Source organism: Mobula birostris, chromosome 7 (genome assembly GCF_030028105.1).
Source record: "Mobula birostris isolate sMobBir1 chromosome 7, sMobBir1.hap1, whole genome shotgun sequence".
Lineage (NCBI taxonomy): Eukaryota > Metazoa > Chordata > Chondrichthyes > Myliobatiformes > Myliobatidae > Mobula > Mobula birostris.
The window spans coordinates 105,455,842-105,470,328 of record NC_092376.1 but is presented as its reverse complement, the minus strand read 5'-3'; the positions used below and the strand labels follow the sequence as shown (position 1 = coordinate 105,470,328).

Below are 14,487 nucleotides of genomic sequence, written 5' to 3'. Positions count from 1 at the left end.
TATCTGGCATGGAGGGGCTACGTACAGGATTGCAAAAAGCTGCAGGTGGTTGCAACCTCAGCCAGCTCCATCACGGCCACTAGCCTCCCAGCCTCAGAAAGGCGGCATCCATCATTAAGGACCCTCATCAGCTCGGAAATGCTTTCTTCTTATTACTACTATTAAGGGAGGAGGTACAGGAGCCAGAAGACACACACTCAATGTTTTAGAAACAGATTCTACTCTTCCGCCATCAGAACAATGAATACTATCTCACTATATTTGCTCCCTTTTTGTGCTAATTTTATTTAATTATATATATATAATTTATGGTATTTTATGCATCGCACTGTAATGCTGCTGCAAAACTACAAATTTCATGACATATGTCAATGATATTAAACCTGTTTCTGATTCTCATCCTGATTCTGGATCTCTCCAAAGCATACAGACAATTGAAAATGGAAGAGCTTGAACTGGCAACATTAACACACTGATGTTCACTTCAACCATTTGAGATTTCACCTAATTTAGGTCTATAGGATTAAAATAATTTGTTTTTGCATTAAATGCCTAATCTGTTCATGTAGTTTGCCTCGTACCTTTTACCTTTCCAGTGTTAACTGAAGCGACCAAGACTGATCCCACCAGTAATACAATATTGTGTCACAGCCCTTTTGGATAACTGTTTAATTGTTACTCTGCGATCTGGATAAATCATGTCATGCTGACAAGTAGGTTCTGAACAGATGACACAGATAGAAGTGTGCATCTGATAATTAACCGTCCGTATTTTATATTTTAAGATTTGGGCATTGTTGCCAAGACAGGCATTTATCGGCCACCCCTAACCAACTGACCTTGGGAAGTACATGTTGGATTCCTTAAATTACTGTGGTCCTTCTGGTGTTGGGCACATGGCCAAGCGGTTAAGGTGTTCATCTAGTGATCTGAAGGTTGCTAGTTTGAGCCTCAGCTGTGGCAGTGTGTTTGTATCCTTGAGCAAGGTACTTAACCACACATTGCTCTAGTGTCTGTGCGAGGATTGGCGCTCCCACAGACTTCCAATCTGCGCCTTGTAAGGCATAAAAATGCCTGACACAGGCCTCTCATGGCCTGAGTCAATGTTTCCTCCTTCTCCTGGTGTTGGCTAGGAATTTCCTGCATTTAGACCCAGCAAATATTAGGATATTTTTCCAAGTCAGGATAGCTTACAACTTGGAGGTGATCCTGCATTTGGCAGCATTCCTATGCACTTGCTCTTTTCTATTTTTAGAGGTGTTAAATTCAGAAGTTGTTGTAGTAACCTGAGCAAATGATTGGGGTGCATTTTGCAGATGGTATGCACCTCACTTCCACTGTGAGCTAATGGCAGAGACAAAGGTGTGTTTTGGATGGTGGATCGAATGCCAAACAAATGGACTTATTTAACATGATTGATGCCGGGCTCCTTGAGGATTTCTGGTTCTGACTCATCAGGCAAGTATTCTTCCTTTAGCTGGAATGCCACATCCAGAGTGACAGGAATGATTTAACCTCACCCACCCAGCAGGAGAAATGGAAGACCTGGTGTAATTTTGGTTCTACAATGACACGTCATTCAATGGTTTGTAAAACCAATTTTACACTCAATCCCAAAAGATCACGCCAATGTAATCTTTACATGAGGTAACAACAGGGAAATGCTATTTGTGAATAAAATATGAAATTATAGAAAAACTACTTATTTTATTTTATTTAGAGACACAGCACAATGAGCCATGCTGTCCAGCAACCCTTGCCTAATCACAGGACAACTTACAATGACCAATTAACCTACTAACTTGTACATCTTTGGACAGTGGGAGGAAACTGAACCACCTGGAGGAAGTCTATATGCTCATTGTGAGAACATAAAAACTCCTTTAAGATCCCTCCAGAATTGAACTCTGAACTCCGATGCCTCAAACTGTAATAGTGTTTTGCTAACCACTATACTATCCCTGACCCACCCCTGCGAACTTCCTGCACTTAATGGAAATTTAAGATGATCTTAGTAACAACTTAATTCACATGGTTACACTTAACTCCATGTCCTATAGATAATTACAGTCAGTTTCCTAGTCCAGCAAAATTCAGCATTTTCCACACACTGTGAGGGTGAGGAAAGTGGGTTTGTGAGGGTGGAGGTATCCATTATGATAATATACAATGCATAATCCTAAGAAATTGAGGAAAAATGTGAACCAAGCTCTGCGGGAACAGGGAGCATAAGAGCATAACCTATTTATTGACAGCTCAACAAGCAGTATCTGAGGCTAAGATTAAATCTTTCAAGGTGGATTAGTTGCTTTCATAAATTCACATCCGAACACCACTGAGAAGAAAGGTGACGGAAGATATGAAGCTTTAACTTCCTTGGACCTCATTCCTCTGATAATTCAACACTCCCAAATTAACTTTGAAAGGTACTTGGATAAGTACAGGGATAGGAAAGGTCAAGAGGAATATGGACTAATATGGGTGAATTGGACTAGCTGACGTGGGCACCTTGGTCAGCATGAACGAGCAGGGTCAACGGGCCTCTTTCCATGCTGCGCAACTCTATGACTCTATCACTGTCTTTTTCAACATATACTTCCAATGTGTATTCAGACATTTCTATTCATAATACAAAACTAACAATGCAGAGGTGGGGATTGGGGCATGATAAGGTACAGCATAGGTTGATAGATGATTAGTTTATTGCTCGCAAATCTAATTCCAGTTGCAATTGAGTCTTTCATGGTGCACCAGAAAGCTGTGTGCTTTAGCACCCTGCACTACTTGCTTTACACTTTTGACTGTGTGGCTGTGTGCAATATTCAAGTTTGCTGAATATATTAAATCTATATATACATCTCATGGTCTGATACAGAAACACTAATGCCCTCGAATAGAAAGTTCTACAAAAAGTAATGGATGCAGCCCAGTCTATCACAGGTAAAGCTCTCCCCACCATTGAGCACATCTACATGAAATTCTACTGGAAAGCAGCATCCGTCATCTGTGACCCGCAACACACAGGACATGTTCTCGTCTCACTGCTGCCATCAGGAAGAAAGAACAGGAGCTTCAGGACTTACACCACCAGGCTCAGGAAGAGTTATTGCCATTCAACCGTCAGGCTCCTGAACCAAAGGGTTATTATGGTAATTATTCTATTATGTATGCCTGCAAGAACATGAATCTCTTGGTGACATATATCTAGTTTGATAATAAATTCACTTCAAACTTTGAAGCTTATAAAATTAGCAGCAGGATACAATTCGTCACACTTGCTTCAGCCAGAATCATTATGGTTACAAAACATCCATAGTTTTCAGAGATTTAATTTCTCTATTAGCACAATGCATGGGAGAAAAGAAATTGGTACGACCATTAATAGAGCAAGAATGAAATAGGTGGTGCTGTTGTTACAATCACCTACCTCACTGGCTTCACTCAACACCTCAAGAATGCTGTTGAGTAGTTCGATGCAGTACTTCAGCTCTTGATGCTGATCATCCTTTTCCACTAACAGGGTCTTCAGCTCGTCAGTTATCATGGGGAGCAGAATGTCCCGACATTCTGAAAAAAGAAGTTTGAAGTCACATTCTGAGAACTGACAGGTGTAATAAGACTCAACAGCTTGAGGATGTGATTACACAACTGGAGATATGTACTGATAATCAGTGGATCTGATAACAAAACTGCTGGATGGAGTTTATTTTTACTACAGCTTTCAAGAGTTGGGCATCACATGCATTGCTTTTGAACTGAGTGGTTTGCTCGAGCATTTTGATTCATATAACTAGACAAGTCCTTTGACCCAACATGCCCATGCCATCCAAGATTCCTACCTCATTAAGTCCATATCCTTCTAAACCGCCCCTACCCATGTACATCCAAATGCCTTTTAAAAGTTATAATTATCTCCACCCCCACCACTTCCTCTGTCAAATCATTCACCTTCTGGGTGAAGAATCTGCCCTTCAGGTCCCCTTTAAATTTTTTCTCTCTGTTAGTTAAATCTCTAGTTTTAAAATCCACTACCTTCGTAAAAAGGTTGGGACTATCTACTCTAGCTACGTAGCTCATAATTTTATAAGCCTCTATAAAGCCGCCTCTCAGCTTCCTTCATTCCACGGTAATCAGTCCCAGCCTATCCACTCACTCATTAAAAACTCAACCTGGACACATACAAGCCCTGAAGTGATGGCAGACTGCAGCCAATGATTTACGTTGCTAACCTGACAGTTGGTTTTAGTTTTTGTGTATTGCGAGAGCATGCTTGTACCTGAAGGAACACACATAAAAATTGCTGGTGAATGCAGCAGGCCAGGCACGAAGGGTCTCGGCCCGAAACGGCGTCTGTACCTCTTCCTATAGTTGCTGCCTGGCCTGCTGCGTTCACCAGCAATCTTTATGTATGTTGCTTGAAATTCCAGCATCTACAGGTTTCCTTGTGTTTGTACCTGAAGGTCTCACTTTTCAATAATACTCCCTAAGGCCCTGCCATTCTCTGTGTATGTCCTGCCCTCCCACACTTCGTCACTTCACACTTGTCCAAGTTAAACTCCATCTGCCATTCCCTTGCCCACTTTTCTATTTGACCGAGGTCCTGTTGTAACCTTAAACAACATCATTTACCATTAATTTTGTTGTCACCTGCATTATTAATCATGCTATTTATATTCTCTTCCAATTCATTAATTTCTACGAAGGACAATGAAAGACCTGGCACCAATGGTGAATGGGGGCATTTGGAAGTCACATATCATCCGGATCAGGTAAAGATAACATATTTCCATTCCTGAAGCACATTGGTGAAGCTGAAAGAATTCTATAAAATCCTTCAAGGCTAAGGCCATTATTTCTCATAACTTTTGTTTTAGTACCCAGGCTATTAAGTGAATTTAACTCCAGAACAGCTGTGGGAGATTAGAGTACATGTCTCTGGATTGTTACCTTCTGGTCCCGGGATTACTAAACTGATAACTGTTGTTCTTTCAGTAACTAAATAATTAGAACCAATGTTTGTCAGGAAACCAAACAAACCTTCCTCACAAAGACAGTCTCCAGAATACATGTGGCTAGAGTCACAGATCACACTCAGGATGTGAACTCCTAATTATCCACTGGACTGACCATTCAGGGATGTCAACCTACACCAGCTGTTCTTACAGTTAGCCCAACAGGAATAAGACTATAAGACATAAAAGCAGAATTAGGCCATTCAGCCCATCGAGTCTGCTCCACCATTCCATCATGGCTGATCCCGGATTCCACTCAACCCCTTACACCTGCCATCTCACCGTAACCTTTGATGCCCTGACCAATCAGGAAACTATCAATTTTTGCTTTAAATATACCCATGGACTTGGCCTCTATAGCTGTCTGTGGTAGGGCATTCCACAGATTCATTACTCTCTGGCTAAAAAAAAATCCTCCTTACCTCTATTCTAAAGGGTCGCACCTCAGTTTTGAGGCTGTGCCCTCTAGTTCTGGATAGCCCCACCATAGGAAACATCCTCTCTACAACCACCATACCTAGTCGTTTCAATATTTGGTAGGTTTCAATGACATCCCTCCACATTCTTCTATATCCCAATGAGTACAAGGTGCCAAACGCTGCTCATGTTAACTCCCTCATTCCCAGAATCATCCTCATGAATCTTCTCCGGACTCTCCAACGACAATACGTCCTTTCTGAGATATGCATTGCAAAATTGTTGGCAATACTCCAAGTGTGGCCTAACTAGTGTCTTATAAAGCCTCAGCATTATCTACTTGTTTTTATATTCTATTCCCATTGAAATGAATGCCAACATTGCATTTGCCTTCTTACCAATGACTCATCCTGTAAATTAACCTTCTGAGAGTCTTGCACAAGGACTCCTAAGTCTCTTTGCTCCTCTGATGTTTAAATTTTCTTCCCATTTGGATAATAGTTTGCACTTTTACCAGAATACATTATCATATATTTCCCAATACTGAATTCCATCTGCCACTTTATTGCCCATTCTTCCAATTTATCTAAGTCCTGCTGCAATCACATTGCTTCCCCAGCACTGCCTACCCTCCACCTATCTTCATATCATCCACAAGCTTTGCCACAAAGCCATTACTCCATTATCTAAATCATTGACAAACAATGTGAAAAGATGTGGTCCCAATACTGAGCCCTGAGGAACACCACTTGTCATTGGCAGCCAACCAGAAAAGACCCCGTTTGTTCTCACTCACTGCCTCCTGCTGTCAGCCATTCCTCTATCCATGCCAGTATCTTTCCTGTAATGCCATGGAATTTTATCTTGTTAAGTAGCCTCATTTGTGGCACCTTATCAAATGCCTTCTGAAAATCGATGTAAGTGACATCCATTGCCTCTCCTTTGTCCACCCCACATGTTACTTCCTCGAAAATGTCTAACAGTTTTGTCAGGCAAGATTTCCCTTTACTAAAACCATGCTGACTTGGATGTATTTTACCATTAGTCTTCAACCGCCCCAAAACTTCATCCTTAATAATGGAACCCAACACTTTTCCAACCACTGTGGTTAGGTTAACTGGCCTATAATTTCCTTCAATAACCTCTTTCGGAACTCTGGGATGTAGTCCATCTGGTCCAGATGACTTATTCACCTTGAGACCTTTCAGTTCCTCTAGCACTTTTTCCTTTCTAATAGCAATGGCACTCACTCCTGCTCCCTGACACTCACGGACTTCTGGCACACTGCTAGTGTCTTCCACAGTGAAGACAGATGCAAAGTACTCATTAAGATCATCTGACATTTCTTTGTCCGCCATTACTACCTCACCAGCATCATTTTCCAGTGGTCCAATATTAACTCTCACCTCCCTTTTACTCTTTACATAATTGAAAAAAATTTAGTATCCTGCTTTATATTATTGGCTAGTTTGCCCTCGTATTTCATCTTTTCCCTTCTTAAGGTTTTTTTAGTTCCCTTTTGTTGGATTTTAAAAACTTCACAATCATCCACTTCCCACTCATTTTTTCTACATTAAATACCCTTTCCTTGGCTTTTATGTAGTCATTAACTTCCCTTGTCAGTCACGGTTGCCTACCCCTGCCATTTGAGAACTTCTTCTGTGGGACAGATCTATCCGGTGCCTTGTGAACTATTCCAGAAACTCCAGCCAGTTCTGCTTTGCCGTCATCCCCGCCAGTATCCCCCACTGAACCACCTGCATAAGCTCCTCACTCATGCCTCTGTCGTTACCTTTATTCCATTGTGATTTTGATACATTTGACTTACATCTGACCCTCTCAAATTACAGTATGAATTCACTCATATTATGAACTGCCTCTTAAGCTCCCCAATAAAATCTGGATTATTACACACACCCAATCTAAGATAGACTTTCCCTAAAAAGCCATCTTGTAAGTACTCAATAAATTCCCCCTCTTGCGATCTGATTTTCTCAATCCCCTTGTATATTGAAGTGCCCATTTCAATTGTGACATTACCCTTACTACTCACCCTTTCCAGTTCCCTTTACAATCTCAGCCCCACATCTTGGCTATTATTTGCAGGTCTATATATGATTCATATAATGGCTTTTTTACCCTTGCAGTTTCTTAACTCCACCTACAAAGATACAACATTCTCTGACCCCATGTCACCTCTTTCTAAAGGTGTAATTCCATCTCTTACCAACATAGCCCACCACTAACTATGCCTCCTGCCTGTCCTTTCGATACAAAGTATATCCTTTGATATTATGCTCTCAACTATAACCTTCTTTCAGCCATGGCTCAATGATGCCCTCAAGGCATTACCGACCAATCTCTAATTGCACCAAGTGTTCATCCACCGAATTATGAATGCTTGTACATTTAGATACAACACCTTCAGATCTGTATTCTTTGCCCTTTTGAATTTTGCCTCTGTGGTACAATTGAACTCATTGCACTGTCAGCATTTGTACCCAACCATTGTCTTGTCCTTCCTTACATTCATAGTGCACCTATCGTCTACTTGTAAACCTGCAGGCTCATCCTTAACTCTTTCACACTGGCTCCCATCCCCCTGCCAGTGGTTTAAACCGCTCCCAACTGCTCTAGCAAACCTACCCACAAGGATATTAGTCCCCGTCAGATTCAAGTGCAACCTATCCCTTTTGTACAGGTCACACCTGCCCCAGAAGAAGTCCCAATGATCCAGAAATCTACATCCCTGCTCCCTGCTCCAATTTTTCAGCCACGTTTCTATTCACCATCTCATTCTATTCCTATCCTCACTGTCGCGTGCCACAGTGGAGGCAGTAAATCCATGATTACTACTCTTGAGGTTCTGCTTCTCATCTTCCTTCCTAACACCATGTATCCTGTTTTCAGGATCTCATCCCTTTATATCGTTGGTACCAATATGTACCACAAATTCTGGAATGGCATTAAATGCTGACTTTGCACATGATCTTGCATCTTGAGAATGAAAAATGTTTTTAAACTTACTGTTTATTCTATTAAAGTAATGCAACTTGAAAACAGTCTCTGACTGTTAGGGCTTCAGTGTCAAAATGATGATTGAATGTCACCATTAGGCCAACTACATTATAGAGTATTGCCCCTTGAGGCTAACAGTGCCTATTCCTGGTGATCTTACAATGTGTCTGGTGCAGTAGGGGACAGTTTTTGGGTGGTTTTGGGTTACAGTACATTGCTGTGACTGAATGAACATGAGCCTCATTCCAACTTGGTTCAACCTTTGTTGTATAGTACCATTGATAAACAATGATTAGCTTGCTGTTTATTACAGTATCATTCAGCTGGATGAACCTCCGGACAATGCTGCAAACAATCTTGAAAAACTATGGCAGCATTATACAAAAGACTTTTCAATTAGAATATTTCCATCCATTAAGTATAACATTAATGGGTTAAATGCTTGATGGGTTAATCAAACACTTCTGGTCCATCCGCCAAAAGTGGAACTTTCCGGTGGCCAAACATTTTAATTCCCATTCCAACATGTCGATCCATAACCTCCTCTTGTGCCACAATGGAGCCACCCTCAGGGTGGAGGAGCAAAACCTTATATTCCGTCTGGGTAGTCTCCAATCTGATAGAATATTGATTTCTCCTGCTGGTAAAAAAAATGTTCCCTCTCCCTACACTTTTCTTATATTCCCCTCTCTGGCCTCTTACCTCATCTCCTTTGCCAATCACATGCGCCTCAGTCCCTTTCTCCTGTGGTTCACTCTCCTCTCCTATCAGATTCTTTCTTCTCCACCCCCTTATCATTCCAACCCATCTGGCTTAATCTCTCATCTTCTAGCTACCCTCCTTCCCCTCCCCACTTTTAGTTCTGGCATTTCCTCTTCAGTTCTGACGAAGGGTCTTAGTCCAAAAGGTCGATCGTTTATTCTTTCCATTGATGCTGACTGACCTGGTGAGTTCCTCCAGTATTTTGTGCATATAACATTATTGGAGTTAGGTTAAAATAAAGACTTTCACAAATGGCCAAGATCAATACTGTTGGTGGCAAAGGGACAGAATGGGTAGTCATTAGTTGGGGTAATTTAGTGGAATTCATAGATAGGCTAGTTAGGTAGAATTCATTGTCACAGACAGCTGTGGAGGCCTAATCATTGGGTACATTTAAAGCAGTCTAAGAGTAAATAATGTAAAAGAATAAAAAAACAAACTGCAGGAGGAACTCAGCAAGTCAGGTGGCATCTGTAGAGGGAAATGGACAGTTGACATTTTGGGTTGGGTCCCTTCAACCTGACTTTGTCTGACTATCACTTTTCTTCACTGGATACCCCTCCACCTGTCAGTCCAGAGGAAGAGACTTGACCCAAAATGTCAACTCTCCATTTCCCTTCATAGGTGCTGCCCAAACCACAGTTACTCCAACAGATTGTTTCTCATTCCAGGTTCTAGCACGTGCAGCCTCTTATGTATCCAATTAAAGGAATATTTTTGGTCGATTCAGCCCAGGTTATCAATCAGGCTGACAACTGAATCTAGATTCACCTATGAGTCAAAACCACTTAGGAATGTCAGTGATTGCCTCTTTTGGAACTGAACCACAATAAGCATCAACGCCCAAGAGATGTATAGAAAGAAGTGATTTTGAGTACCTGATAGTTTAGCTATGAGGTAACACAGGCCACTGCAAGGTCGCTGGGTGCAACTATCAGCAGGACGCTGCTGTCAAACAGGCCAAGCCTAAGGCTGCTGGGAGTGGAGGCTAACACTGGGAACCATCCCGGCTTTGCCCCATCACCCATTGTGGTGTGGAGGTTCAGGTGTGGATCCCGATGGTGGCAGTCTGGTAGGGTTTTTGAGCTTGACCCCTCACTTTCATGCTATATCTGCCCACAAAAACCTCCGGATTAGAGTGACAAGGACAAGAAAGGTCAGGCCAGCTCGGACTTTGCCCAGATTAACAAGGTCCAGGCAAATTGTTGGGGAACCAGGACTAACTGGTGATAAATTGGCTACTGGAACAAACCAAAAATGGACGAGACTGGACAACATAGAATTAATGGAATGCTACTTCAACAGCAACCTACATGAAAGAGGATGCGTCAAGCCCATGTGGGGACTCTAGCAACAGTGAAGACTGTCATCCACATTCACAGAAAAACGACTGGTTACTCAGCAATCAAACATTGCCAACAAAGGGTTGCTATCACATCTTGAACTGGAAGACGTACGAACACAGTTCACCACAGCAACATCGCCACAGAACCAAGCCAATCAGGAACCACGAGTTTAAACCACCTCCACAACTCCCAGATAGTGCAAAGGAAATAGCATCACCTTGTACACAGGAAATGCAAGTTCAAACCTCACCTCAGGACATATCGACACTGATTGCTGCAGAAAGAAGATCATTGCTAAACTGGTGACTGGTGTCAATCAATGAACTAGGCTCCCCAGACTTAGTGATGAAATTCCAACAGGCAGCATACTAGAAGTAGCTAATGAAGCACTACTCACAATTGTAATCTCCAACATAACTGCGACCAGTAGCCTGAAATGTGCATCAGCAGCACTAGTCCTAGAAATGCTGGGCTACAAAATGAAATATAGTGGAGAGTATCCCTGCACCCCGCCCCCAGAGACAATGACTGGAAGCCAAGATGAAAACCACAAAGTTGGAGGTCAGCAGACAAACTGAGCTGAAGGAAGGTGTGAAGATCAAAGACTTATCTTGGAGAATAAATGCATTCTCCTCCAAAGAACCTGGGAAAGTATTTGGAACAGTTCCAGACTAACAACATGCCAGTACATGAACGAAGCAAAAGAGCAAATGAGGAGTACTGGAAGAGCATATAGGAGAAACAAGCATCACGCAACACCAGTGCCCAATGACTGAAAGACCTACAATCAAACCTCTACAATCTACCAGAGGAACAACCAGTCACCATCATAGCGGAGATGTCCAGCAGCGGGTAGCAAGTAAGAAGAACTGGACATCACCAGAGACTAACAGCATTACATACATGACTGGCAGCTCAGATAAGTCAGCTGCTTGCAGCAGGCTCCCACCCTGACCGGCTAACTCAAGGAAGGACAGTAGTCATAATGAAGGATCCTCAACATCATCAAACTACAGGCCTATAAACTGCCTGTCAACAGCATGGAAGCTCCTATCGGGCATTATAGCCACCAAGCTGAAGAAGGTGTGTGTAAGTTACTGAGCTCTGCTTAGACGGGGATTGACTGAGGCTCCAAGCACCTATTACCGGTGGACAAAGCAGCCCTGCGAGACTCCAAGACCAGGCAAGCAAACCAAAGCACAGTCTGGATTGACTACCAGAAAGCATATCATTCCATGTCCCAAACATGGTTCCTGGAATGCCTGTCTCTGTACAAGGTCAACAAGACATAAAGGACCTTCATCAAGAACTCAGTGGGCTGTTGGAGGACAATGCTAGAAGTTAGCTCAAAGCCAATAGCACAAGCAACCATCAAATGTGGAACATTTTCCAGAGTGATGCACTATCCCCACCGCTGATCTGCATAGGCTTGAACCCCCTCAGCCAGATTATCTCAGAGAGTGGATGTGAGTACAGGTTCAAGAGTGGAGTGACCATCAGTCACCTCCTGTACATGGATGAGATCAAGCTGTATGCCAGAAATGAAAGCGATATTGACTCACTGATTTACTTGTCAAGGGTGTACAGCAGAGACATCGAGATGTCATTTGGACTGGAAAAGTGCGGCTGGATGGTCTTGAAAAGAGGCAAACACATCAAGACTGAAGTAGCCACGTTAACTGAAGGGCACACACCAGATGTACAGGACAGCTACAAGTACCTGGGCATTCTGCAGGTGCATGGAAACCACAATGAGGACACAAGGCTGCATCATCCAAGTACCTCCAAAGAGTGAGACAGGTCCTCAAAGTCCAGCTGAATGGGAAAAACATGATCAGAGCCATCAACGCACTCACCCTAATAGTCATCAGAGACCCAGCGGCAATACTGTACTGGTCCAGGAATGAACTGGATGGTGTTGACATCAAGACCTGGCAACTACTAACAATACATGAAGGATTCCACCCAAAGTCCAATGCTGAATGACTGTACACTCATCGGAATAAAGGAGGATCAAGACTTGGAAGTGTCAAGGACACAGTCCTGGAAGAAATTAGCAACGTCCATGAGTATGTCAGGAAGATGGTCCCTAAGGGTGACCTGCTAGGAGAATACCTCAGTCAGCAGGCAGGAGATGCAGAAATAGAAGTGGGTAAAGCAGAGCTGAGGCCCAGAGGCCGTGGCAGGGCAAACTACTGCACAGTATGTGAGGTAGCTGACATATAAAAATCCTACCAATGGCTGGATATGGCAGGGCTGAGGGACAGCACAGGGACTCTACTCATGGCTGCGCAAGAGCAGGTGCTGAACACAAGAGAAATTGAAGCAGGTGTTTATCACAGCAAACAAGACCAAGCTGCAGAATGTGTGAAGAATCCATTGAAACCATCCAGCATGTAGTAGCAGGGTGCAAGCTGCAGGTGGGGACAGCATACACTGACCAAGTTGTACAACAAAGTTGCAGGAATTGTGTCCAGCTACAACTACGCTGAGTATAGATGGGACACTCCCAAATCCAAATGGGAAACACTCCAAGTAGGTAGTGGACAGTGACAGACTGATAAGCAGGTATGAGCCAACCAATCAGTTACAGTAATACTGGACAAGGAATAGAGGAAAGCAATAGTAATAGATGTGGCAATCCTGAGTGACAGTAACATCAGAAACGAAGAATATGAGAAGCTGGAGAAATATCAGGGCTTGAAAGAGCAGATAGAAAAACGTGGAAGGTTAAAGCCAATGTAATCTCGGTGGTGACAGGAGCGCTTGGAGTTGTGACAACTGCACTGATAGAGTGGCTCCAACAAATCCCAGGAACAACATCTGAGGTTTCAGTCCAGAAGAGGGCACAATGAGGACTAGCAAGGATACTGCGCCAAACCCTCTGGTAGAGGTCCTGAAATTAAGGGAAAATATACATACACACCATCCATCTTGATTCTCCTGACAGTTTTAAGTAAGTTACAACAATAAGTTAGTAAGTACAACCAGCCAGCCATAATTTCTGATCTTAGCTGAATGGCCAAAGATGGCAGCTGGTGGATGCAATAGTTGGCCTTTGACACTTGGGCCAATGAGAAGAAAATGTCCCATGTTTCCTGTCCCTCATCATTATTCAAAAGCAGCACCAAAGGATGTGAATGCAGAAGAGAGGACTAATCTTTCTGGTAATGTTGAATTGGTCTTTGACACTTGGAACTGCAGACAACAATAATCACTTTTGTTGCATACAAAATATTGCCCTTGGAGTTTCTGGAGAATCAACTTCAAAGAGAGAGTTAGCAATTTCATGGTCAACTGATTAAGATTTCTAGAAAAGGCTGATTAACACAATGTGAGAACGTGGTTGATATCTTTAGAAAGTCTACCAACATCTTCCAGAGATGGTGATGAGTATCTTCAGTGGAGGATGATAAACAGTCTCCAGACAATTTGGTTCATATGTTATGTGGAGGCTGACCATCAGCTTAAAAGTTGATTGGCTTCAGCAGAAAATGAAAAGCATTTTCAATAAACATTTTCAGGAGAGGCTAGTCAACACTGTAAGGGAGATGGTCAACATATTCAAGAGAACTCTGAATGGAAGCTTCATGAACGAGTGGTTAATATGCTCAGAGGACAGAAACCAACGTGTTCAGAGTAGAATAGCAAATACATTCACGAAAGAACAGGTTAAGGAAAAGGGCTAAAACTCCAGGAAAAGATGATCAACACCTTCAAGGAGAGTCAGTTAGGTTTAGTGAGTAAATAGGCTCCACAAAGAGGAGGAAAGAAAACTAAAAGTTTCATTCTCACTGGAACCTTGGACAGAGTTGTGTTGTTAAAATCACACTATTTGAGAAAATAGTACACCCTTCAAAGTAAACTCACTTGGATTGAGTAAAACAACAAGAATAACACATGAATCATGCACAGGCGATGCACGTACAACA

At 42.5% G+C, this 14,487-nt stretch overlaps 1 protein-coding gene across 1 annotated transcript in view; it reads right to left on the bottom strand.

Annotated features, from left to right (window-relative positions):
* LOC140200352 (dedicator of cytokinesis protein 2-like) overlaps positions 1–14,487 on the bottom strand; it is a 699,328-nt gene that overhangs the window by 391,473 nt on the left and 293,368 nt on the right. Inside the window, exon 26 of the mRNA XM_072263559.1 lies at positions 3,428–3,567. Coding sequence (XP_072119660.1) covers positions 3,428–3,567 — 140 coding nt within the window. The remainder of the gene's footprint in view (positions 1–3,427; positions 3,568–14,487) is intronic.